Below are 23,256 nucleotides of genomic sequence, written 5' to 3' on the forward strand. Positions count from 1 at the left end.
AGCTGCATTTATCTCAGGAGGCGCCCTCGTGTAACATACTGTGCAGTGCGGAAATATGCGGATTGGGTACTCGCCATAGGGGAGGTGAGCTACGGAAGCCTCGATGTATCAAATCGCGTTAAGTTCCGAAAAACAGCGGTTTAAAAATGAGCCAGCAATATGTTGCTGCTGCTGTAGAGGGAGAGAGAGAGAGAGAGAGAGATCTGTACGTAAATATATGCTAATATATGTTTAATAACACGTGTGTGGAGTTATATAATTTCTAAATGATGCTCTTTCTGACTCGTCTTGCTCGTCATTACATTATTCATCATTATATTTTACAAATATCTATGCTTTAATCTCAAGACTTTAATAAATGATCAACCTCTAGACGTATTTTGTGTTAACTTCACGCACGCACGCATACACACACACACACACACACAGACACACTCTCATGAACATTCTGATCCACACTAGGGGGCTCTGTTTGTGTGTGTGTGTGTGTGATTCCTATGCTTGACATTTTGTCCTGTGTGGTTATAAATAGTCAATCTGATGGAATGTAGAGGATAAGACGTGTTTCTGAGAACTTTCAGACACACACACACACACACACACACACACACACACACACACACACACAAGAATCTTCCTGTCTCACGCATTAGATTGCATGTTTACAAACCCCAAATCTTAGTTTCAGGTGATATGATACAAATGGTAAATAATATCATTCCAACTCGGTCGTCATGGCGATGCAGCAGGTAACAATGTCTTCCCACAGCTTCTGGGTACTAGGTTTGATCTCAGGTTCCTGTCTGTGTGGGTTTACTCTGGGTTCTCCGGTTTCCTCCCACCTCTCAAAAACATGCTGACTATGATACATTACACCCTAGATGTGAGTGTGTGTGTGTGTGTGTGTGTGTGTGTGTGTGTGGTGACGTGATGAACTGGTGTCCCATCGAGGGTAAATTCTCCCACTTTGCACCCATTGTTCCTGGGACAGACTCCAGATCCACTGCAATTTCATGATGCTGAGTTTGAGTTGAAGGAAGGCGAAGCTGCTGATTGGTCAGCTACTCGTTATGACATCATCATCTATCAAGTTGGAATTTAAATATTGGCAGCTCTTATTTTACTGTTACTCATTATTTCAAAATGTGTCCGGTAGTTCGTTCGCATTTTATATTTGATTGACTTTCTCTTTTCAAGTGTCTTACTTTGTTTGTTTGTTTGTTTGTTTGTTTGTTTGTTTGAGCTGTACAGTATTAAATGGGTGAATAGTTGTATAAAGTAGGACTAGAAAATTTTATTAAAAGAAAAAGGATTTAATCTCCTCATTCACGCAATGTACATCACACACACACACACACACAGAGCTGGAGAGGAGGCGTTTTATCAGGGGTAGATAGTGCAGGCAGTGAGGTGGTGAGTGTAGTACGAGTGTGTGTGATGGGAACGCAGCCTTGTAAGGAAGTAAAGGGAGGAGGAGGACGACGATAAGCAGCAGCTCTGCACCGCTGGCCATGTTTAGAGCCTCTTGGCCATCCTGCACTGCCACAAACAATGCCTGCTTCTGCTAAATTTAAATCTGGACAGCTTATCGTCCTGCGCTCACTACGCCAAGCTCACACTCACGCTCACACTCTCACTCACACAGCCGCTGGATCCTCACAGGTGAGTGTGTGACTCTCACTGGGCTTTCATTCACCTTTATTTTCTCAGAAATTCACCTGTATTCAGGGCTCAGGATGTATTTCAGTCTGAGATTTTCCAGATGTTGTCTTACATTACTGCAGTTGTTTAGAGTTTGTTCTGAGTGTCTCACACGGCTCAGGAAGTTTTTGTTTTTGTTTTTGTTTTTGTTTATCACAACTAACGTCACTCTGAAGCACTGTACGTGTTGATCGTAAAGACACAACACATTTACTGCTTTAAAACTTTCTGCAGTTTAGGACGAGACAGAGAATACACACTGCACTTCTCCCTCTGCTTACCTTCTCTGTTTCTATACAGCAGGCAGATTTATACAGATCTCTTTATGTCTGTGTATAACCTGGCACACACACACACACACACACACTGCAATATTACACGGTGACACATTACTAGATCTCTAGTTTAACAGATCACCTCTGATTTAATATACATCAACATGATTCCTCTCAGTGTAGTAGATCTTATACAGTGGAACTGACACTGGCTTGAATGTATTACTGGTGTAGTCAATCTGATGAAGAGGATCTGATGTATTGGATCCGATGTAGTGGATTCGCTAGAGTAGATCTGATGTAGCGGATTCACTATAGTAGATCTGATGTAGTGGATCCGACAGAGTAGATCTGACGTAGTGGATCCGACAGAGTAGATCTGATGTAGTGGATCTGATCGAGTAGATCTGACTGTGGTTGATCCGATCGAGTAGATCTGATGTGGTGGATCCGATCGAGTGGTGGATCCGAAAGAGTAGATCTGATGTAGTGGATCCGATCGAGTAGATTTGATGTGGTGGATCCGATCGAGTAGATCTGATGTGGTGCATCCGATCGAGTATATCCGATGTGGTGGATCTGATTGAGTAGATCTGATGTAGTGGCTCTGTCGTATTGAATCTCGTGTAATGTATATCCTGTGTAGTGGACCTGTTGTAGTGGATCTGATATAGTAGATCTGACGTGGTGGATCTGATATAGTGGATTTGATGCGGTCAGCCTGACATACTGGATCTTGTATGACAGATCTGATGTAGTGGAACTAATCTAATCTGTCTGATATCATGGGTTTGATTTAAAATAGAGGATGCAGTGTAGTGGATCTAATGTAATGCATCTGATACAATGGATTTGCTGCAGTAGATTGAATCAAATTAAATATTATTTTATTAAAGCATGCCACAGAATCTATAGATATAGATTTAGATTTCTAATGAACAGTCCAGAGGCAGCAGTGGTGATGGGGAAAAAAACTCCCTTAGATCTGGTGGCTCTGGGGATTTACTATGGAAGTGTTAGTTTAAGAATTTTTTTTTTAAGTTTAAAGTTGAAGATTGGACTTTTATTACATTATTGAATATCATTTAGGATTTATGTTCTTAACATTTAAATTTTTTACAATGATAAATATAATCGGCTGTCGTATATGTTACCAAGCAACCGGTTACATGTCTGTTAAACTTAAACTAAACGCAGTGATCAGACTCAGACACTTGAGCAGCTGGAGTTGAGAGTCCGATTGAAGCAGGAGATAAACCAGAACATACCCTAATTTCAATGGAAAATGAGAAGGTCCACAGGAGAAGGAGATGAAGGGATATCAGAATGCTTAGGAAGGGAGTTTCCGTCAGAGACAAACATCACACACACACAGAGAGGGGGGGTGGGGTGCGGGGGGGGGGGGGTGGCACGGGGGGTGTGGGTTCGCCCAAAATAAACAGCAGGAGACCTGATAACATTGTGTTAAAGATCATGTAAGTGTTATGGAACATCTAATGGAAGAAACATAAACCTGGAAGAGGAGTTAAGATCCTTTGGGATGAAGTTAGAACACTTTATTCAGTAAGTGAGTTCTCATACTTAACCACAAACATGAAATATTACGACTTATGTAATCTAACAGCAAGAGACGTTCATCATCATGTTAGAGACAGATTCAGGAGGACAGATCAGAGATGATGATTCAGTGTGTCTCAAGGCCTGTCTCCTGTCCTGAAGCTGCACAGTGAAGTTATTTAAGGTTAAACCTCTAAAACACACACACTCTCTCTCTCTCTCTCTCACACACACACACACACACACACACTCTACTGCTTTACTGTCTCTCTAACGGACAAATCCTCTTTCTGACTCGTCTTGCTCCAGGTTTATGCTGACTGATTAAATGTGTAAATCTGGATTAAATGAATGTGTTAAACCCTGTGTGTCGTGGTAAGCGCTACAGATTCTATAAGATATAAATTAGCTTTTTATCATCCTTATCATCATCCTCAATAAGCGCTTTATCCTGGTCAGAGTGGTGCGAGGTGGACGCAAGGCAGAATATGCCCTGCCTGGGGGAACACCAGTCCATCCGTGTGTGTGTGTGTGTGTGTGTGTGTAGCAAAATGACTAACTGAAATGGATTTTTAGTGCAGATTCTTCTGATAAGCAATAAAAAACATTTGAAGAACAGTGTGAGGGTGAAGCTGAGCATCGTGTCACCTAGACGAGTTTGTCTTTGTTTTTATATTTTTTGAGAAGGGATGAGGTTGTTGATGGTGTGTGGTGGTGTGTAATGGTGCATAATGGTGTGTGGTGGTGTGTAATGTGTATAATGGTGTGTAATGTTGTATAATGGTGTGTAGTGGTCTATAATGGTGTGTAGTGGTGTGTGGTGGTGTATAATGGTCTGTGGTGGTATGTAGTGGTGTATAATGGTGTGTGGTGGTGTATAATGGTGTGTAGTGGTGTGTGATGGTGTATAAGGGTGTGTGGTGGTGTATAATGGCGTATAACAGTGTGTGGTGGTGTATAATGGTGTGTAATGGTGTGTGGTGGTGTATAATGGTGTGTGGTGTTGTTTAATGGTGTATAATGGTGTGTGGTAGTGTATAATGGCGTATAACGGTGTGTGGTGGTGTATAATGGTATGTGGTGGTGTCTAATGGAGTGTGAGGGTGTATAATGGTGTCTGGTGGTCTATAATGTTGTATAATGGTATGTGGTGGTGTATAATGGTGTGTGGTGGTCTATAATAGTGTATAATGGTATGTGGTGGTGTATAATGTTGTGTGATGGTGTATAATGGTGTGTGGTGGTCTATAATGGTATATAATGGTGTGTGGTGGTGTATAATGTTGTGTGATGGTGTATAATGGTGTGTGGTGGTCTATAATAGTGTATAATGGTATGTGGTGGTGTATAATGTTGTGTGATGGTGTATAATGGTGTGTGGTGGTCTATAATGGTGTATAATGGTGTGTGGTGGTGTATAATGTTGTGTGATGGTGTATAATGGTGTGTGGTGGTCTATAATGGTGTATAATGGTATGTGGTGGTGTATAATGTTGTGTGATGGTGTATAATGGTGTGTGGTGGTCTATAATAGTGTATAATGGTATGTGGTGGTGTATAATGTTGTGTGATGGTGTATAATGGTGTGTGGTGGTCTATAATAGTGTATAATGGTATGTGGTGGTGTATAATGTTGTGTGATGGTGTATAATGGTGTGTGGTGGTCTATAATAGTGTATAATGGTATGTGGTGGTGTATAATGTTGTGTGATGGTGTATAATGGTGTGTGGTGGTCTATAATAGTGTATAATGGTATGTGGTGGTGTATAATGTTGTGTGATGGTGTATAATGGTGTGTGGTGGTCTATAATGGTGTATAATGGTATGTGGTGGTGTATAATGTTGTGTGATGGTGTATAATGGTGTGTGGTGGTCTATAATAGTGTATAATGGTATGTGGTGGTGTATAATGTTGTGTGATGGTGTATAATGGTGTGTGGTGGTCTATAATAGTGTATAATGGTATGTGGTGGTGTATAATGTTGTGTGATGGTGTATAATGGTGTGTGGTGGTCTATAATGGTGTATAATTTTGTGTGGTGGTGTATAATGGTGTATAATGAGTTTGTTGTTTACAGTTACAGTTATATTTATATAACGCTTTTCTAGACACTCAAAGCTCTTTACATAGTATGGGGGGAAGAGGGGGGGATCTCCTGAACCACCACTAGTGTGTAGCCTCCACCTGGATGAGGCGATGGCAGCCATAGTGCTCCAGAACTCCCACCACACACCAGCTAATTTGTTGTTGTGTTTCAGTCTGTAGGCAGGTGGATCGTGTTTATTACCTCTTAACTTTTCTTTCATAAAAATGTCCTAGTTTACATATATTTATATAATGTTTGGTATTAAAACTGGACTAACAGTTGTATCTTGTATAAGAACTAATATGCACGTATTTTCTGTATGACTTACAAACTTTATTTGAGACTCTAACTGCCGATTCTCTGTTTCCTCTCCTACAGGGAAAGATAACAGGAGATCAGGTATAAAATACCTCCTCAGGAAAATGGGACAATCGGACGCTCCATCCTTCCATCCTTTGACACTAAAACTCGCTCTGTTCTTCATATTTTTATCCCACGATCTCCAGCATGTTGCTGCTGGAGGCTCCATGCTTCATGAAGCTTCAGTTCTAGCCAATAACACAGAATCCTGCTCAGGTAGTTATGAGTGTAAAGAAGGAGTGATCCTGCCAATATGGAGGCCAGAATATCCGTCGTTCGGAGACAAGCTGGCGAGAGCCACTATCTATTTCGTTGCGATGGCGTATATGTTCCTTGGGGTCTCCATCATTGCGGACCGTTTTATGGCATCCATTGAGGTCATCACATCACAAGAGAAGGAAATCACCATCAAGAAGCCAAACGGGGAAACCACAACCACTACGGTTCGCATCTGGAACGAAACCGTGTCCAATCTGACCCTAATGGCGTTGGGATCATCTGCCCCAGAGATCATGCTCTCTGTTGTTGAGGTTTGTGGACACAACTTCGACGCAGGTGAGCTGGGGCCAAACACCATCGTGGGCAGCGCTGCCTTCAATATGTTCGTTATTATCGGACTTTGTGTTTCTGTCATCCCAGACGGCGACCATCGCAAAGTGAAACATCTCAGAGTGTTCTTCGTAACTGCAGCCTGGAGCATCTTTGCTTACACCTGGCTGTACCTGATCCTGGCTGTGATTTCTCCAGGTGTTGTGGAGGTGTGGGAGGGTCTACTGACACTCTTCTTCTTCCCCATATGCGTGGTGTTCGCATGGGTCGCTGACCGCAGACTTCTATTCTACAAATACGTTTATAAAAGGTACAGAGTGGGGAAGCAGCGAGGAATGATCATTGAGACCGAAGGAGAACCGGAACTCCAGTCAAAAACAGACGTCGAAATGGACGGACAGATGCTCGGCTTTCTAGATGGGACTGCGGATACGTCTGTGGAGATGGACGAGGAGGAAACCAGGAGAGAAATGGCGAAGATTTTAAAGGAACTGAAACAGAAACATCCAGAAAAAGACATGGAGCAGCTTGTGGAGATGGCTAACTACCAACTTCTCAGCCAGCAGCAGAAGAGTCGAGCATTTTATCGCTGCCAGGCCACGAGGCTGATGACCGGTGCAGGAAACATCCTGAAGAAACATGCAGCAGATCAGGCCAGAAGAGCACTGGGCACCTACGAACTACGATCTGAGGTTTCAGAAAACGATCTCTCCTCAAAGATCTTCTTCGATCCTGGCTCATACCAGTGTTTGGAAAACTGTGGCTCGGTAGCTCTGAACGTGGTCCGACGTGGAGGCGACTTGACCAGCACGGTTTCTGTGAAATACCGAACGGAAGACGGTACCGCCAACGCAGGCTCGGATTACCAGTTCACCGAGGGTGTCATCGTCTTCAAACCGGGTGAGACTGAGAAGGAAATCCGAGTGGAAATCATCGATGATGACATCTTTGAAGAAGATGAGCATTTCCTGGTCCACCTGAGCAACATCAGGGTCCTGTCTGAGGGAACAAACCATGAAAATTCGATCTCCAATCACGTGGACAGCCTGGCAGGACTGGGACTTCCATCCACCGCCACGGTGACCATCTTTGATGACGATCACGCTGGGATCTTTATGTTTGAGGAACCAATGATGCATGTCAGCGAGAGCATCGGGGTGATGGAGGTGAAGGTGGTGAGGATGTCTGGAGCTCGAGGGGTCGTCGTGGTTCCATATAAAACCATCGCGGGAACGGCTAAAGGAGGAGGTGAGGACTTTGAGGATACCTTCGGAGTCCTGGAGTTCCAGAACGACGAGACCTCGTAAGTCTTGACTTGTGTAGATGTATCGAGCTCTGTGCGTTCTTTAAACCTGTTTATCATTCCATTCCATCCCTTCATCCACTTCCCCTCAGTGTTTATAGCCTCACATCTGAGTTTACTGGCTTGTGCTTGTTTCACTCTTGTACGTTTCCTTTGCTTCATGATTCTACTTCCTCCTCTCAGCTTCATTTTCAATCTCACAGCATGATTTATCTCACACACGATACATTAAGACATTTTTAAGACAATTTCATGTCTAGATTTGGACATGTAAACAGGTTTGGTGAATTCAAATGGAGCTCTTGAATTCGTCATTTTGACACAGTACACTCCAGAAATACTGTTGCTAGGCAACATCAAGCTTTAGCTAGTGAGCTAGGGGCTAAGGATTTAGTTAGCTAACAGGTTAGAAGTAAATTTTTTTACTGACAAACATGGAAACAACACAAAATTGTCCGGAAGGGCAACAATTTCCACAGCCGTGATGGTAAATTATTGAAAAAACACTCCACTTGACAAAGATTACACAATATTTACACTTAGCATCCACTGCTAGCACGAGTTGTAGCGTACTGAGAACCGAGACAGGAACTGACAGTAAAAAAAATGCTCATTATTTTATAAGGAATTGATATTATTATGAAATGAGAATTTGATTAGCAAGAGGCAAGCTAGCTGCTAAGCGCACTGCTAATTCTAAACAGTTATGTAGCATCAAGACTTTTCCACAGCTGGAGTTTATCAGGCTTTCACAGGAAACGATCCATATTAAAAGTAACTTCACAGTTAGGAGTTTCCTTCATTTGCTTGTCAGGAGCTGGAGTTTCTCCTCTTATGGAACACACACACACACCGTCACATCACCGTTTATCTGCACATCACGTGACATTTTCCGTTGGATGGAGAATATAACGAGGGCAGATATGATCTAAACAGCCTGCCTGAGAGCTCGGACGGTTTGAAATGGAAAAGCGTCCCGAGCCTGAGCTAGCCCCATGTGATGTAGCTACACTTTGAAGTACACCGGCTGTGGCTAACGCTAACGCTCCTTATATAGCCAGGCTCTGAATGGTGTTTGGAGTTTGTGAGACGGTACAGGACAGCATGCAGGATGACATAAATCTCACACACCCACACACACACACACACACACACACACACACACACACACACACTGAGCGCCTGCATTCTTTAAACTAAATTAGCTTAGCATTGTTGTGTGATTTGTGTTTGGTTTAAAGATTGTAATGGAGTAATAATTCTGATTAATGGAGGGTAAAATAATCCTAATCATAAACTCTGAATTTTGCAGTTAGACCTGATTTATTAAAGCTTTTAGACCATACTAAATCTTATGCTAAGCATCTGCAGTTTAACAAACCATTTCTCTAGCTCTCTCTCTCTCTCTCTCTCTCACACACACACCTATCATACACCATTAAACCATTACACACCATAATACACCACTACACACCATTATCCACCACTATACACTTATTATACACCACTACACACCATTACACAGCAATACACACCTATTATACACTATCACACACCATTACACCACTACACACCTATTATACACCATCACACACCATTATACGCCACTATACACCACTACACACCATTATACACCACTACACACCATTACTCACCATTATACACCACTACACATCATTATACACCACTACACACCTATTATACACCATCACACACTATTAAACACCATTATACACCGTTACACACCACTTGCCAGTCTCAGTGAAGGCACCGTGGCCTCTGTGTGTCCAAATGCGTCCATGTCTATTTTAAATGTATGCCTTATACATATTGCATACATTTTAAAATTATATCAGGTCACATGATGTCAGTAATGAAATTCAGCTCCAGTGTCATTGCAGTGCTCTGTTCCATCACACTGATGTTTGTGTGTGTGTGTGTGTGTGTGTGTGTGTGTGTGTGTGTGTGTGTGTTGGGGGGTTAAACCGAACTGAAATTAATTTTTTTCTGGATTTATTTTTTGCCATAAGTAAACAGAGTGAGATTCGATGTGGGATTTGTTTATCTTGGCGTTTGGGTGTAAGGGTCACGGAGGGAACATGATGCCTTGGGGAGTGTACTGAATTCCTATTAATACATGAAAAATCTTTCCACTCTGAACACACACACATACACACTATATTATTATTGTTGTTGTTGTTGTTATTATTATTATTATTATTATTATTCAGGGAAGAGAAGGGAGGGTGAAGCACTGCTGAGACCACAATGGGTGGGCCTGGGTAAAACAGAGTGGGCAAGGGTTTGAAAAGAAAACTCAAAAGTCACTCTAAAGGTTTTAAAAGTCGAGAAGAGGTTTGTTCTTGCGTTAGTTGGGTAAGATTGTGGCCTAATTCTCAACACACATTACAGGAAGTTTGCCAGTCTATGTGCTTAATATGACCACAGGAAAAAGGTCTGTGACAGACCTACCAACATTTTTAATTTAAATGTAATGTTTCCTATAGACTTTGCAGACTTATGAGGTTCAATTGTGAGAAAACCAGTGAGATTAAGACAACATGGTTGCTTCTGAACAAATCCTATGAATTATTTTAGCTAAAAAAAAGCCTTTAGATATCAGCTGCTTAAAAGGAACCCAGGCCTACTGTAATTCCTGTAGTTATAGACAGTGTGTAGTGTTCAGTAGCGCTGCAGCGTGCATTTCTCAACCTCTGCCATCTCCAATCTCACAAAGTGTGTTAACTCATTTACAGTTACACCTGTGCCCCCTGCCCCTGTGTGGGATAGAGAGGGGTGTGTGTGTGTGTGTGTGTGTGTGTGTGTGCATGTGTTTGTGTGTGTTGTGTATTTGTGTTAGTGTGGGTTTGTGTGTGTGTGTGTGTGTGTGTGTGTGTGTGTGTGTGTGTGTGTGTGTGTGTGAGGACTCTCAATCTACCCAAACAGTGTCTGGAAGTACATGAGGAAATAATTTTCCCAGAGAGTAATCACATTTCTCAACTGTTGTCAGAACACAGGACTCGTATCATTCCCTCACTCCTCTAGATGGATCCTATGTATTAAGTACATTAATAATAATACTAATAATACTAATAATAATAATAACAATAATAATAATAATAATAATAATAATTATCCTTGTGTGTGTGTGTGTTAAGCAGCTCAGAGTGCAGATTAGTGTGTGTGTGTTTGTGTGTGTGTTGTGAGTGGATTAGGAATGTAACCTAGTTTAAAGTCAGACATCTGCAGAGTTTTGATGAATGTCAGTGTGCACGTCACATGACCCTTCTACTGAGTTCACAAAGTGTCTCTCAGAGTTTTATTAAACACCAGATAAATAACAGTGTGTGTTTGTGTGTGTGTGTGTGTGTGTGTGTGTGTGTGTGTGTGTGTGTGTGCGTAAGACTCGGGGTGTGTTGAGTGTTCCAGAGTTCACTATTGTTTCACAGTGCAGTGTTCCCATTCTGTTGTGTGTGTGAGTGTGTGTGTGTGTGTGTGTGTGTGTGTGTGTGTGTGTGTTTGCCTTGTTGCCATGATGATGAGATCCTCTTGAACAGAATGGTGTTATGATTTATAAACTGTGATAGTTTACAGAAACACTTCCCTGTTTGCATTCTGGATGTTACTCTGAATGTTCATCGGCCAATTAGATGCTACAGATGGAAGGAAGCGTGTGTGTGCGTGTGCGTGTGTTTATCCACCATGGAAACATGAATCATCAGCTAATGAAACTCTCAACACACTTACAGGAAAACGTGCTTTTGTGCCTCAGGTTACTGAAACAAGCCCTGCCCCCTTCATCACAGACACAAACCCCACCTACTCACAGCCCAACCCATATATTGCAAAATTAAATGTAATCCTTAAACTTTAGCCAATCATGATCTAATATGCAAATGATATTCCTGATGTCATAATCAGTGTGCTCACTGGCACCATTTACTCACTCACTAATTGGATAATGCCACACATGCTCATTAATTATTCATGAATTTCTCTGTAAGTGAGCTGTAATTACAGGAAGTGAATCTGTCAGTTCTCTCTCACTCTCTCTCTCACACACACACACTTCTCCTACCCACCTGCTGCTATTTCCTCACACTTTTCTCATCTCTGCAACTGTCTGTCTCTCTGTGTGTCTGTCTCTCTCTCTCTCTCTCTCTCTCAGTAAATCTGTTCAGATCAATATTATCGATGACGAGGAGTACGAAAAGAACAAGAACTTCTTCATGGAGATCGGAGAGCCTCGATTGGTGGAGATGAGTGAGAGGAAAGGTGGGCTGTGCTTTTCTAAGCCCCACCCTCTCTCAATGTAACCTCACAGGGCTGTGCTATTCTAAGCTCCACCCCCTCTCAGTGTAACCCTGCAGTCCGGCGCCACCTGCTGGACAGAACCCCGCCGACACGCGCCCAAGTGTTCAGTTAAGATGGCTGCCGGAGCGTCAGAGCAGGAAAAGAAATGATCTTTAGTGATGAATGTGTTTCCTCCTGCAGGAAAAGCATCAGGGTTAAAATCGTTGATCACGATGAGTACGACAAGCAGGCAAACTTCTACATCCAGCTGCAGGAGCCTGAGTGGAGGAGGAGAGGATGGACAGGTGAAAGAGGGCGAGAACTTGTTGTTAAAAAGCTCACTATCGGCTCTCAAAGCTTTCCTCTTTTGATTGCTGCAGCTTCCTGTGTGTCTGAGCCTCGCTCTCTTCCTCCTGTGCTGCTCCTCATCCTCACGGCCATCAGGGCTGTACCTCAGAACCACACCTTCACACCTCTCACCGCCTCAGCTAGCATAAAGCTTTATTATTCACCGAAAACCACAGAATATTATTAATAAGTATTTTTTATTATCTATAAAATCCAGTGTTGTTGATGGTGAAGCTATAGCTAATGATCAGCTCAGGACAGATCATCCACTGTGCGTCCAAAAAAATGTCTGCCATCTTCAGTGATGCAGTGGAATTTCTGAACATTAACATGACAGCAAGTGATTCACATTTAATGCAGAAAATAGATCAGTTACAGAAAGCAGAAGATGAGCTGCGTAATGAGATTAAAGTGCTGAGGTAGCACACACACACACACACACACACACACACACGATGCTTGCTGAGTAAAGTTTTTGGTGTGTGTGTGTGTGTGTGTGTGTGTGTGTGTGTGTGTGTGTGTGAGGTTGTTAGACAGCTCTGCTTTATTCATCACTCACAGACTTTCTTTCTGTTTTTCCTCCAACATTCATCAGCTGTCTTACTGCATGAGTGTGGTAAGTGTTTCTGTCTGTCTCTTTATCTGGCTGTCTGTCTCTCTGTTTATCTGCCTGTCAGTCTCTCTGTCTGTCTATCTCTTTCTCTATCTATCTATCTATCTATCTATCTATCTATCTATCAATCTATTTGTCTGTCTGTCTATCTATCTATCTATCTATCTATCTATCTGTCTGTCTGTGTCTGTCTGTCTGTCTCTCTGTGTATCTACCTGTCAGTCTGTCTCTTTGTCTGTCTGTCTATCTGTCTGTCTCTCTGTCTATCTGTCTGTCTGTCTTGTCCCCTGTCCTTCAGATGTAGTGGATGAGCTCAGACGTGTTCAGTTTTACTTGTGGATCGGAGTGACGATGCTAATGTCCCTAACAATAACGGAAGCCTCCAGATTAGCACGATGCAGTAAACGCCTGAGACACCGCTGTGGGAGGAGTTACGCACAAACATTTAGCGCACCATGCTAAACTGGAGGCTATTGCGTTCAATGAACTGTTAGCTACATTAGCATCGTAGCTTGGTTCGGTTGGTGGACCCCATTTGTGGGAAAAGGGACATCATGGATGCTTTCATTTTTCCCTGGACTGCTCCTTTAAACTCTAAGTTTAATCTCAATCAGTGTCTGTTTTTAGGGATGCTCTGATCAGGATTTTTGCAGCCGATACCGATTACCGATTTCTTGTCATCATGATCGTCCGATCCGAATCCTGATCCCGATCCAAATCCCGATCCAAATCCCAATCCCGATCCCGATCGTCAAGCTTTATATAAGTGATATGTAAGCTTTCTGTTGACGTCACTGTTAACGTTTGGGTTTTTCCAGATAAAGTAACACCACAGATATTTCCTTGGTTATATTATTTACAGTAATGTTGTAGATTGTTGTTTTAATTGAGAATCAGATAAATAAGCACAACAAATATTCATTTTACACTAAACAGGTTAATAGGCCTTTAAAAACACAGCAAATGGCGAATTTTTCATTGTGTCTTGAGACCTTGTAATAATTCCAGACTGGTGATCACATGACTGCGGCGCTGAAAATTAACGTCCTCACATTGCAATCGGTTCGTGAGTTCGGCCAAATTTAGAGACTACCGACCGAGCTATAGAATGTGATTATGGATACCGATACCGCTCGATCGGAGAGTCCCTGTCTGTTTACAGTCATGTTCAGTAGAGTTTAATCGTCCCTGGTATTGTGTATTAATTTCTTCTTCTTTTGTTTTGTTTTGTTTCGTGGATGTAGGTGACTTCGTAAAGACAGGTACGATTATTTTTATGTGACATGCTCATGCTAAAGCTCTTTAGCACTGCAGCTAACTAGCTATGCTAACCATATCTTTCTGACCGTCTCTTTAATAGAGAAGCAGCTGTTTGGTAAGACGCTAAACTTTTTCTTACCCCTATGCTGAATGTTTAACTGCATGTGAATCAGTAACAGAGACTGTTTATCCTCTCATGCTATGTGTAATACTACTACTTCCTGTTTACCTGTACAGCACTTCCTGTTTATCTGCCCTGCACACGTATTTCTGCACTTTTATTCTGGGCCTTAAAATGTTCATAAAGTTTATGTGTTGTGTCCCAGCTCATGAGTTCAGTGTTTTCACTTTGTTGAATTTGGTCTCTGAATGGGTTTCTGGTGTAACTAGGCAGTATTACTGCAGATCTGATCACATTAGCTATCAGTTAAGAACGGCCTGTGATGGGGCTGTTAGCTAAACGGCTAGCTGCGGAACAGGAGAACCTGAGGAAAGCTCTAAGCAGATCCACTGTAATGCACAATGTTTCTCCTCAGCACCGTTCCGTCCTTCACATCGTGTTTTTATTACAACACCGTAGACAGTTTTACAAAGTAATCTAATAATAATGTTCCAGTGTGTGTGTGTGTTTATCAGGAAGAGATGTGTACCGGAAGGTGCAAGGTAGAGACAACCCAATCCCTGCTGACATCGTCACCATCACAGGTATCTGTCTGTCTGTCTGTCTGCCTCTCTGTCTGTCTTTGCTGTGTTTATTATTAAATAAATCTGTCTCTGTCTCTCTATCTCTCTCTGTCTCTCAGATGAAGGAGTGAAGCAGTCTTTCTCTCAGAAGGAGGAGGAGGAGATGAGGATCGCTGAGCTGGGACGGCCATCTTTAGGAGAAAACTCCCGACTGGAAGTTGTCATCGAGGAGTCCTACGAGTTCAAGGCACACACTCACACACATACACACACACAGACACACACACAAAATTTCCTCTCTTTTCTTAGTAGAAAGGTTCATCTGTGTTGTGATGTGTTGTAATGTGTGTGTGTGTGTGTGTGTGTGTGTGTGTTTGTCCTCAGAGCACAGTAGATAAATTAATAAAGAAAACAAACTTGGCTCTACTGGTGGGGACAAACACCTGGAGAGAGCAGTTTGTGGAGGCCATTACAGTCAACTCAGGTACACACACACACACACACACACACACACACACACACACACACAAACACGCATGCACGCTTGCCAGCGCCAGACCTCCTGGGGAAAACTAAGGTTGCTGCTGGAAGTGGTATTAGTGAGGCCAGCAGGGGGCGCTCACCCTGTGGTCTGTGTGGGGTTTAATGCCCTGGTATAGTGACGGGGACACTATACTGTAAAAACAGCACCGTCTTTCAGATGAGACATTAAACTGAGGTCCTGACTATCTGTGGTCATTAAAAATCTCAGGACACTTATGGTAAAGAGTAGGGGTATAACCCCGGTGTCCTGCCCAAATTCCCCCATCGGCCCTTCTCTATCCTGACCCCCTAATAATCTTTGAACTGGCTACATCACTCTCTCCTCTCCACTAATAGCTGGTGTGTGGTGGGGGTTCTGGAGCACTATGGCTGCCATCATATCATCCAGGTGGAGGATGCGCACTAGTGGTGGTTGATGAGATCCCCTCCATACTATGTAAAGAGCTTTGAGTGTCTAGAAAAGCTCTATATAAATATAACTGTAACTGTAACTCTAACGCACAATACACACCCTCACACACACCCACAAACACAATACACACTCATGCAAACACAATACTCATCCACAGAAACAACTACTGTGTGTGTGTGAGAGTGTGTGTTTCAGGGTGTGTATTGTGTGTGTAGGTGTGTGAGGGTGTGTTTCAGTGTGTGTATAGTGTGTGTGTGTGAGAGTGTGTTTCAGTGTGTGTATTGTGTGTGTAGGTGTGAGAGTGTGTGTTTCAGGGTGTGTATAGTGTGTAGGTGTGAGAGTGTGTGTTTCAGGGTGTGTATACTGTGTGTAGGTGTGTGAGGGTGTGTTTCAGGGTGTGTATTGTGTGTGTAGGTGTGTGAGGGTGTGTTTCAGGGTGTGTATTGTGTGTGTAGGTGTGAGAGTGTGTGTTTCAGGGTGTGTATTGTGTGTGTAGGTGTGAGAGTGTGTGTTTCAGGGTGTGTATAGTGTGTAGGTGTGAGAGTGTGTGTTTCAGGGTGTGTATAGTGTGTGTAGGTGTGTGAGGGTGTGTTTCAGTGTGTGTATAGTGTGTGTAGGTGTGTGAGGGTGTGTTTCAGGGTGTGTATTGTGTGTGTAGGTGTGTGAGGGTGTGTTTCAGGGTGTGTATAGTGTGTGTAGGTGTGAGAGTGTGTGTTTCAGGGTGTGTATTGTGTGTGTAGGTGTGTGAGTGTGTGTTTCAGGGTGTGTATAGTGTGTGTAGGTGTGAGAGTGTGTGTTTCAGTGTGTGTATTGTGTGTGTAGGTGTGAGAGTGTGTGTTTCAGGGTGTTTATTGTGTGTGTAGGTGTGAGAGGGTGTGTTTCAGGGTGTGTATTGTGTGTGTAGGTGTGTGAGGGTGTGTTTCAGGGTGTGTATAGTGTGTGTAGGTGTGAGAGTGTGTGTTTCAGGGTGTGTATAGTGTGTGTAGGTGTGTGAGGGTGTGTTTCAGGGTGTGTATTGTGTGTGTAGGTGTGTGAGTGTGTGTTTCAGGGTGTGTATAGTGTGTGTAGGTGTGTGAGGGTGTGTTTCAGTGTGTGTATAGTGTGTGTAGGTGTGTGAGGGTGTGTTTCAGGGTGTGTATAGTGTGTAGGTGTGAGAGTGTGTGTTTCAGGGTGTGTATTGTGTGTGTAGGTGTGAGAGTGTGTGTTTCAGGGTGTGTATTGTGTGTGTAGGTGTGTGAGGGTGTGTTTCAGGGTGTGTATAGTGTGTGTAGGTGTGAGAGTGTGTGTTTCAGTGTGTGTATTGTGTGTGTAGGTGTGAGAGTGTGTGTTTCAGGGTGTTTATTGTGTGTGTAGGTGTGAGAGGGTGTGTTTCAGGGTGTGTATTGTGTGTGTAGGTGTGTGAGGGTGTGTTTCAGGGTGTGTATAGTGTGTGTAGGTGTGAGAGTGTGTGTTTCAGGGTGTGTATTGTGTGTGTAGGTGTGTGAGTGTGTGTTTCAGGGTGTGTATAGTGTGTGTAGGTGTGAGAGTGTGTGTTTCAGTGTGTGTATTGTGTGTGTAGGTGTGAGAGTGTGTGTTTCAGTGTGTGTATTGTGTGTGTAGGTGTGTGAGGGTGTGTTTCAGGGTGTGTATTGTGTGTGTAGGTGTGTGAGGGTGTGTTTCAGTGTGTGTATTGTGTGTGTAGGTGTGTGAGGGTGTGTTTCAGGGTGTGTATAGTGTGTAGGTGTGAGAGTGTGTGTTTCAGGGTGTGTATAGTGTGTGTAGGTGTGTGAGGGTGTGTTTCAGGGTGTGTATTGTGTGTGTAGGTGTGTGAGGGTGTGTTTCAGGGTGTGTATTGTGTGTGTAGGTGTGAGAGTGTGTGTTTCAGTGTGTGTATTGTGTGTGTAGGTGTGAGAGTGTGTGTTTCAGGGTGTGTATAGTGTGTGTAGGTGTGAGAGTGTGTGTTTCAGTGTGTGTATTGTGTGTGTAGGTGTGTGAGGGTGTGTTTCAGGGTGTGTATTGTGTGTGTAGGTGTGTGAGGGTGTGTTTCAGGGTGTGTATTGTGTGTGTAGGTGTGTGAGGGTGTTTCAGGGTGTGTATTGTGTGTGTAGGTGTGTGAGGGTGTGTTTCAGGGTGTGTATAGTGTGTAGGTGTGAGAGTGTGTGTTTCAGTGTGTGTATTGTGTGTGTAGGTGTGTGAGGGTGTGTTTCAGGGTGTGTATAGTGTGTAGGTGTGAGAGTGTGTGTTTCAGGGTGTGTATTGTGTGTGTGTATGTCAGGAGGTGATGATGATGATGATGAGGAAGAGTGTGGAGAAGAGAAGCTGCCATCGTGTTTTGATTACTTCATGCACTTCCTGACCATCTTCTGGAAGGTGGCGTTTGCGTTCGTTCCTCCCACTGATTACTGGAACGGCTGGGCGTGTTTCATCATCTCCATCGGCATGATCGGTCTGCTGACGGCCGTTATCGGAGACCTGGCTTCGCACTTCGGCTGCACCATCGGCCTGAAGGACTCGGTCACCGCCGTGGTGTTCGTCGCCCTTGGCACCTCCGTCCCAGGTACACAGCGCCACGTTAAACACTTATTACACACACACTCATTCATTATCATCATCTCATCTCAGCTGTGTTTCAAAATGTAACGGTCGTCAAGTTAACCTACACCATTAGCACAGGCCCAGAGACAGCAATGAAAATATATTTTCTGTCTCTCTCTCTCTGTCTCACAGACACGTTTGCAAGTAAGGTGGCAGCGATACAGGATCAGTATGCGGATGCATCCATAGGGAATGTGACGGGCAGTAATGCCGTGAACGTGTTCCTGGGCATCGGTGTGGCCTGGTCCATCGCCGCCATCTTCCACCAGTGGCACGGTAGGGAGTTTCGAGTGGCGCCAGGAACGCTCGCCTTCTCTGTCACGATCTTCACCATCTTCGCATTTGTGTGCATCGCCGTGCTCATGTACCGGCGCCGGCCCAACATAGGGGGCGAGTTGGGGGGGCCACGGGGAGCCAAAATCCTCACCAGCGGCCTGTTCTTCAGCCTGTGGCTCCTCTACATCATCCTGTCCTCACTCGAGGCCTACTGCATCATCAAGGGCTTCTGAACACAAACACACACACACACACACACACACACACACACACACAGAGCATCCTAGCTATATTTAAAGAGACTTTATTTAGAGACTCACCGCATCATCAAGGACTTCTGAGTATGAACACCAGCAAGAAATCACAACTGGACTATAAATAATCAGTCCTAGAACTAAAATAGAGAAATAAAAGGACAGGAAGTGACATCACAGTACTGTCTACCATGCCTACTGTATCATTACAGGGTTTTAAAATGAAGCAACAAACAGCGCGATTAGATTTTTCAGGGTTAGAAATAAAACCGAGAGATGTCTGGGGATGTCGGCCATTAACATGCTGTTAAGGCCGGTTCACACCGGGACGTCTTTTCAGCGCGGTAACGGTCCTTGTTTAAATCAGTGTTCACACCCACACGTAAAACACGTGGCGTCAAGGCAGCAAATTTTTTTAACATCTGGGGGTTCGTTTTTTCTATTCATATTCAACACTTCATCAATCTGCAGGAACATTAACATTTTTGGGCACAACAATAGTTGCCTTGTACCTCCCCCGCCACCCCCGTCCCCTCCAAAAAAAAATCAATTTTCTGTTAGCCTCTTCACAAATAGTGTCAGCTTTTGCAAACACAATACTGTCTCTCTTCTTCTTCTCAGTGTCAGAAACGGAAAGTTGTGCAGCGCCACCTTATGTACCGGAGTATTTCTGCTTTTCAATAAGCGCCATCTACTGTCAGGAAGTGAATTTGCGCTTTCTTTCAGCGCATTGCTCGTGTTTAACGCCTGGGTGTGAACACAAAAAAACGCATCGAAAAAAACGTCCCGGTGTGAACAGGCCTTTAGAGTTAATGTATCAATGTGTGAGTGTGTCACCATCAGTGCCTACTTCCTGTCACATGACTGAGCAGCTCCAGCTTTGGTTTTAGCAGCAATAAGCGTCTCGCTCGTTATCTTGAAACTCTTCCATGACTTTGGGAGAACAGATTCTCTCAAATTTCTCCGACATTCTGAAAATACAGAATGAATTGTTCAGCAGATGAGCTGTATTTGTCTCGGAGATACTGCTGACTGTCAATCATTCTGTGACGTGACACGCCCACACTGCTCTGCTTAGGAGGGAATTGAATTCCTATAGTGTTTAACTAGAATTCAATGACAGTTAAGGATCTGTAGTTCTTGAATCCGCTGTTGGTTAAAGTTTAGGACCTTTAGTATCATAATGAATATTTTTCGCATTTAAAATCCTGTGAAAGTCGTGTTACGCCTTTAATCTGCGACATGTTTATGCTTGTTGTCTACAGTAGGGATGTCCTGCTCATCGTCTGTAGCTAGCAGAACTCTAATGTTAAACCTGATCTGAGTGTTGGCATGTTTGATATGAATGTATGAATACACAGGTACAAATCTAACTCCGCCCCATCATTCTAACCCCACCCCATATGATAACCCTCAACCCTAATCTAATCGAACGCCTTCATCTGTCACTCTGTTCATGTTCGCAGCTGGAGAATCGCTGTAGCTGGAGAAGATGATCAGTTGTGGGCGTGTCCTATAGTATGATATAGTAGTCCTGTGTATGAATACACAGGTACAAATCTAACTCCGCCCCATCATTCTAACCCCACCCCATATGATAACCCTCAACCCTAATCTAATCGAACGCCTTCATCTGTCACTCTGTTCATGTTCGCAGCTGGAGAATTGCTGTAGCTGGAGAAGATGATCAGTTGTGGGCATGTCCTATAGTTTACTGCTGGTTGCCAGGGTTTCACTGGTAGAGCCGGATTAGTGCTAGTGGCTCCACAAACAGCATGTCCGGCCACAGAACATACAGTATATAAAACCACTCATTTTTGTCCACATGTTGGATGTCTTATGCCTAAAATTGAGATTTTGCCCATTTTGTCTGCAAATCGAATGTGTTCCTGCTAAGATAAAAAACTTCCGAAGGGAAATGTGCTTTTGTGTAAAATGCAGTGCATTGCTATCTGTAGTCAGAATGACTCAAAAATATTTGCTCTTCAAATTTGCTGGTGCTTAAACTGGTCACTGGTCAGAGCAGCAGAGTGAGTAGCGCTATTCAGGAACTGCGAAGAAGAACCAGACCGTACAGGATTTCACAGTTTGTGATCATTGCGGTCAAAAATACTTGATTTTGCTGTGTTTTTTTTTTTCTTCAAAATTTTCTGATGCAACTTCTGCTTTTTTGCAGAAAATTACTTGAATCTACGAAATCGCAATTGCACGAAATTGTCTTTCGCAGTGATGTTTGTTGGTAAACGAGAGCTTTTAGCTGTACTCGTGTTCGAACGCATGTGAATGGAAGACAGCTTTGTCTGAACGCACATTACATGATGCGTCTTGGCCCAAATCTGCGGAAAATCTGCGGTCATTTTGAAAAATTGCACGCTCCTCCGAATATTGCGGAGTTTGCTTGATTTTGTGTTCATTTCTGCGAACGCAAAAATCCTGGAGAGACTGATGAACCAATATGTGGAAACCACCCCCCCCACTAGTCCTTGATTTTGTCATTCACCCCGCCCATTTATTGTCAGCATTGCTGTGCCTTCTGTGGCTGTAAATAACTTCCAGGCGCTTTATTACATCATGCCACTGCTGATGACACTAACCCCACCCCTTCATTCTAACCCTATCCCTTATCATAGCCCCGCCCACACATATGACCCCACCCCTTCACCCAAACCCCATCTATCAAATGTGTGGATACTGTTCATAAGTTTCGGGTTTACTGAAAGGATGTGACTTTATTACGTGTGATACGAAGAACATCCAATATTGTGTGTGTATAGAAAAGTTAAAAAGCCATATATACGGTCAGGTGCAGGAGTCTGAGAGCACTAATGACAACTGCTCATATTTCAGGATAAAACACAAACACACACACACACACACACTTGAGTCTAAAGCAGAGTGTATTTTTTATTGGTGAAGACATTTATACATTTAAATTGATACATTGAATAAGATTTAAAGGTCTTCATAAAACAATAAAATAATATTGTTTTAAGTATTTTGTGATATTTTGTCTATTACTTTGACCTTAACAGAAAATGTGGGGGGTTGAAATGACGTGCACATGCGCAGAAGCTCAGCAGGGCATCTGGATTGGTAGGACAATTTTTTAGAACATTATTCCTAATAATTCAACAAGACCACAACATTTTGCTTAAGTTATCAGTCGTTTTGTGTGTTTTTACTGCGTTCTGGATGTCCTAAATCAGATTTCTGTTACAAGCTCACATCAAAGAAAAACCGCACGGCGTGTTTGATTCACTTCCTGCAGGTGAGTCGATTCAGAGTCGATTCACTTTCTTAGTGCAGTCAAATCGTGCTAGTTTGCTTGAAAAGCACAGACTGTTCAGTTCAGACAGACTAAACACTGCACTGAAGCCCTGTGAGTGTTTACTCAGTGATACCGATAATGATGATGATGATGATGATGATGATGATGATGATGATCAGGAGTCGTTTAGTGCACTCACACTAGTGGATCCGACTCAGTGTTCATGTTCATGTAAACACAGCGATTTTATATCCTGTATAAAGTGTACAGCAGGTTTTTAATATGCAGAATATTTATTATAATACCACAAAAAAAACATATATAAACACATATATAAAAAATATTTGAAAGACTGTGTTATTAAAGATAAATATTCATGAACGTTTTATAACTTTATAATGGTCCTAATTGCTGGTGTTTCATCCAGGAGTTTTAATACAATTCATTCTCACTGTGGTAAAGTCAGGAGAACACTGTTGCTAGGCAACTGAGCAATATGGCGGAGGCGGAAGGACGCTAACAATCACACAGGAGTCTTTGATACAGACAGTGTAAAGACACAGTGACGGTGAAAATTAAACAAATCCACCAGGAACTTAAACATTTACCTCAGATGTGTTGATAAAAATTCCGAAGCAAAGACTAAACTTACACTTAGCATTGACCGGCTAACCCACTCCAGCTTCCGCCATTTTGAGAAACACCTAATCAACACGCTGTTGTAGCCTGCTAGCTAACGGGCTAATTATTCTTTATATATAAATGTGTTGTCGTGTTTTAGGAGAACTGTACTAAAGGTTATTGGTTTAATAATGATGGTTTTTAAGACTTCAGTGGCTACCGTGATGATGTCGCATTGTGTTTTATTGTTTTCTTCTGGTTTATTGTGTGCTGTATT

At 42.9% G+C, this 23,256-nt stretch overlaps 1 protein-coding gene and 1 long non-coding RNA gene across 2 annotated transcripts; both read left to right on the plus strand.

Annotated features, from left to right (window-relative positions):
• The first annotated feature begins 562 nt into the window (after positions 1–562).
• On the plus strand, positions 563–22,097 carry slc8a1a (solute carrier family 8 member 1a). Its single transcript, XM_053616676.1, has 11 exons — positions 563–1,662; positions 6,000–7,833; positions 12,002–12,108; positions 13,070–13,090; positions 14,332–14,349; positions 14,448–14,462; positions 14,984–15,052; positions 15,151–15,278; positions 15,416–15,515; positions 18,244–18,522; positions 18,693–22,097. The coding sequence occupies exons 2-11, from the start codon at positions 6,044–6,046 to the stop codon at positions 19,067–19,069; spliced, it is 2,904 nt and encodes a 967-aa protein (XP_053472651.1). The 5' UTR covers positions 563–1,662; positions 6,000–6,043; the 3' UTR covers positions 19,070–22,097.
• On the plus strand, positions 16,218–17,685 carry LOC128602714 (uncharacterized). The gene is made up of 3 exons (XR_008384874.1): positions 16,218–17,013; positions 17,135–17,544; positions 17,627–17,685. It is a non-coding gene; the product is annotated as an uncharacterized LOC128602714 (long non-coding RNA).
• Positions 22,098–23,256: the final 1,159 nt, after the last annotated feature.

The sequence above is a fragment of the Ictalurus furcatus genome, chromosome 27 (genome assembly GCF_023375685.1).
Source record: "Ictalurus furcatus strain D&B chromosome 27, Billie_1.0, whole genome shotgun sequence".
NCBI lineage: Eukaryota > Metazoa > Chordata > Actinopteri > Siluriformes > Ictaluridae > Ictalurus > Ictalurus furcatus.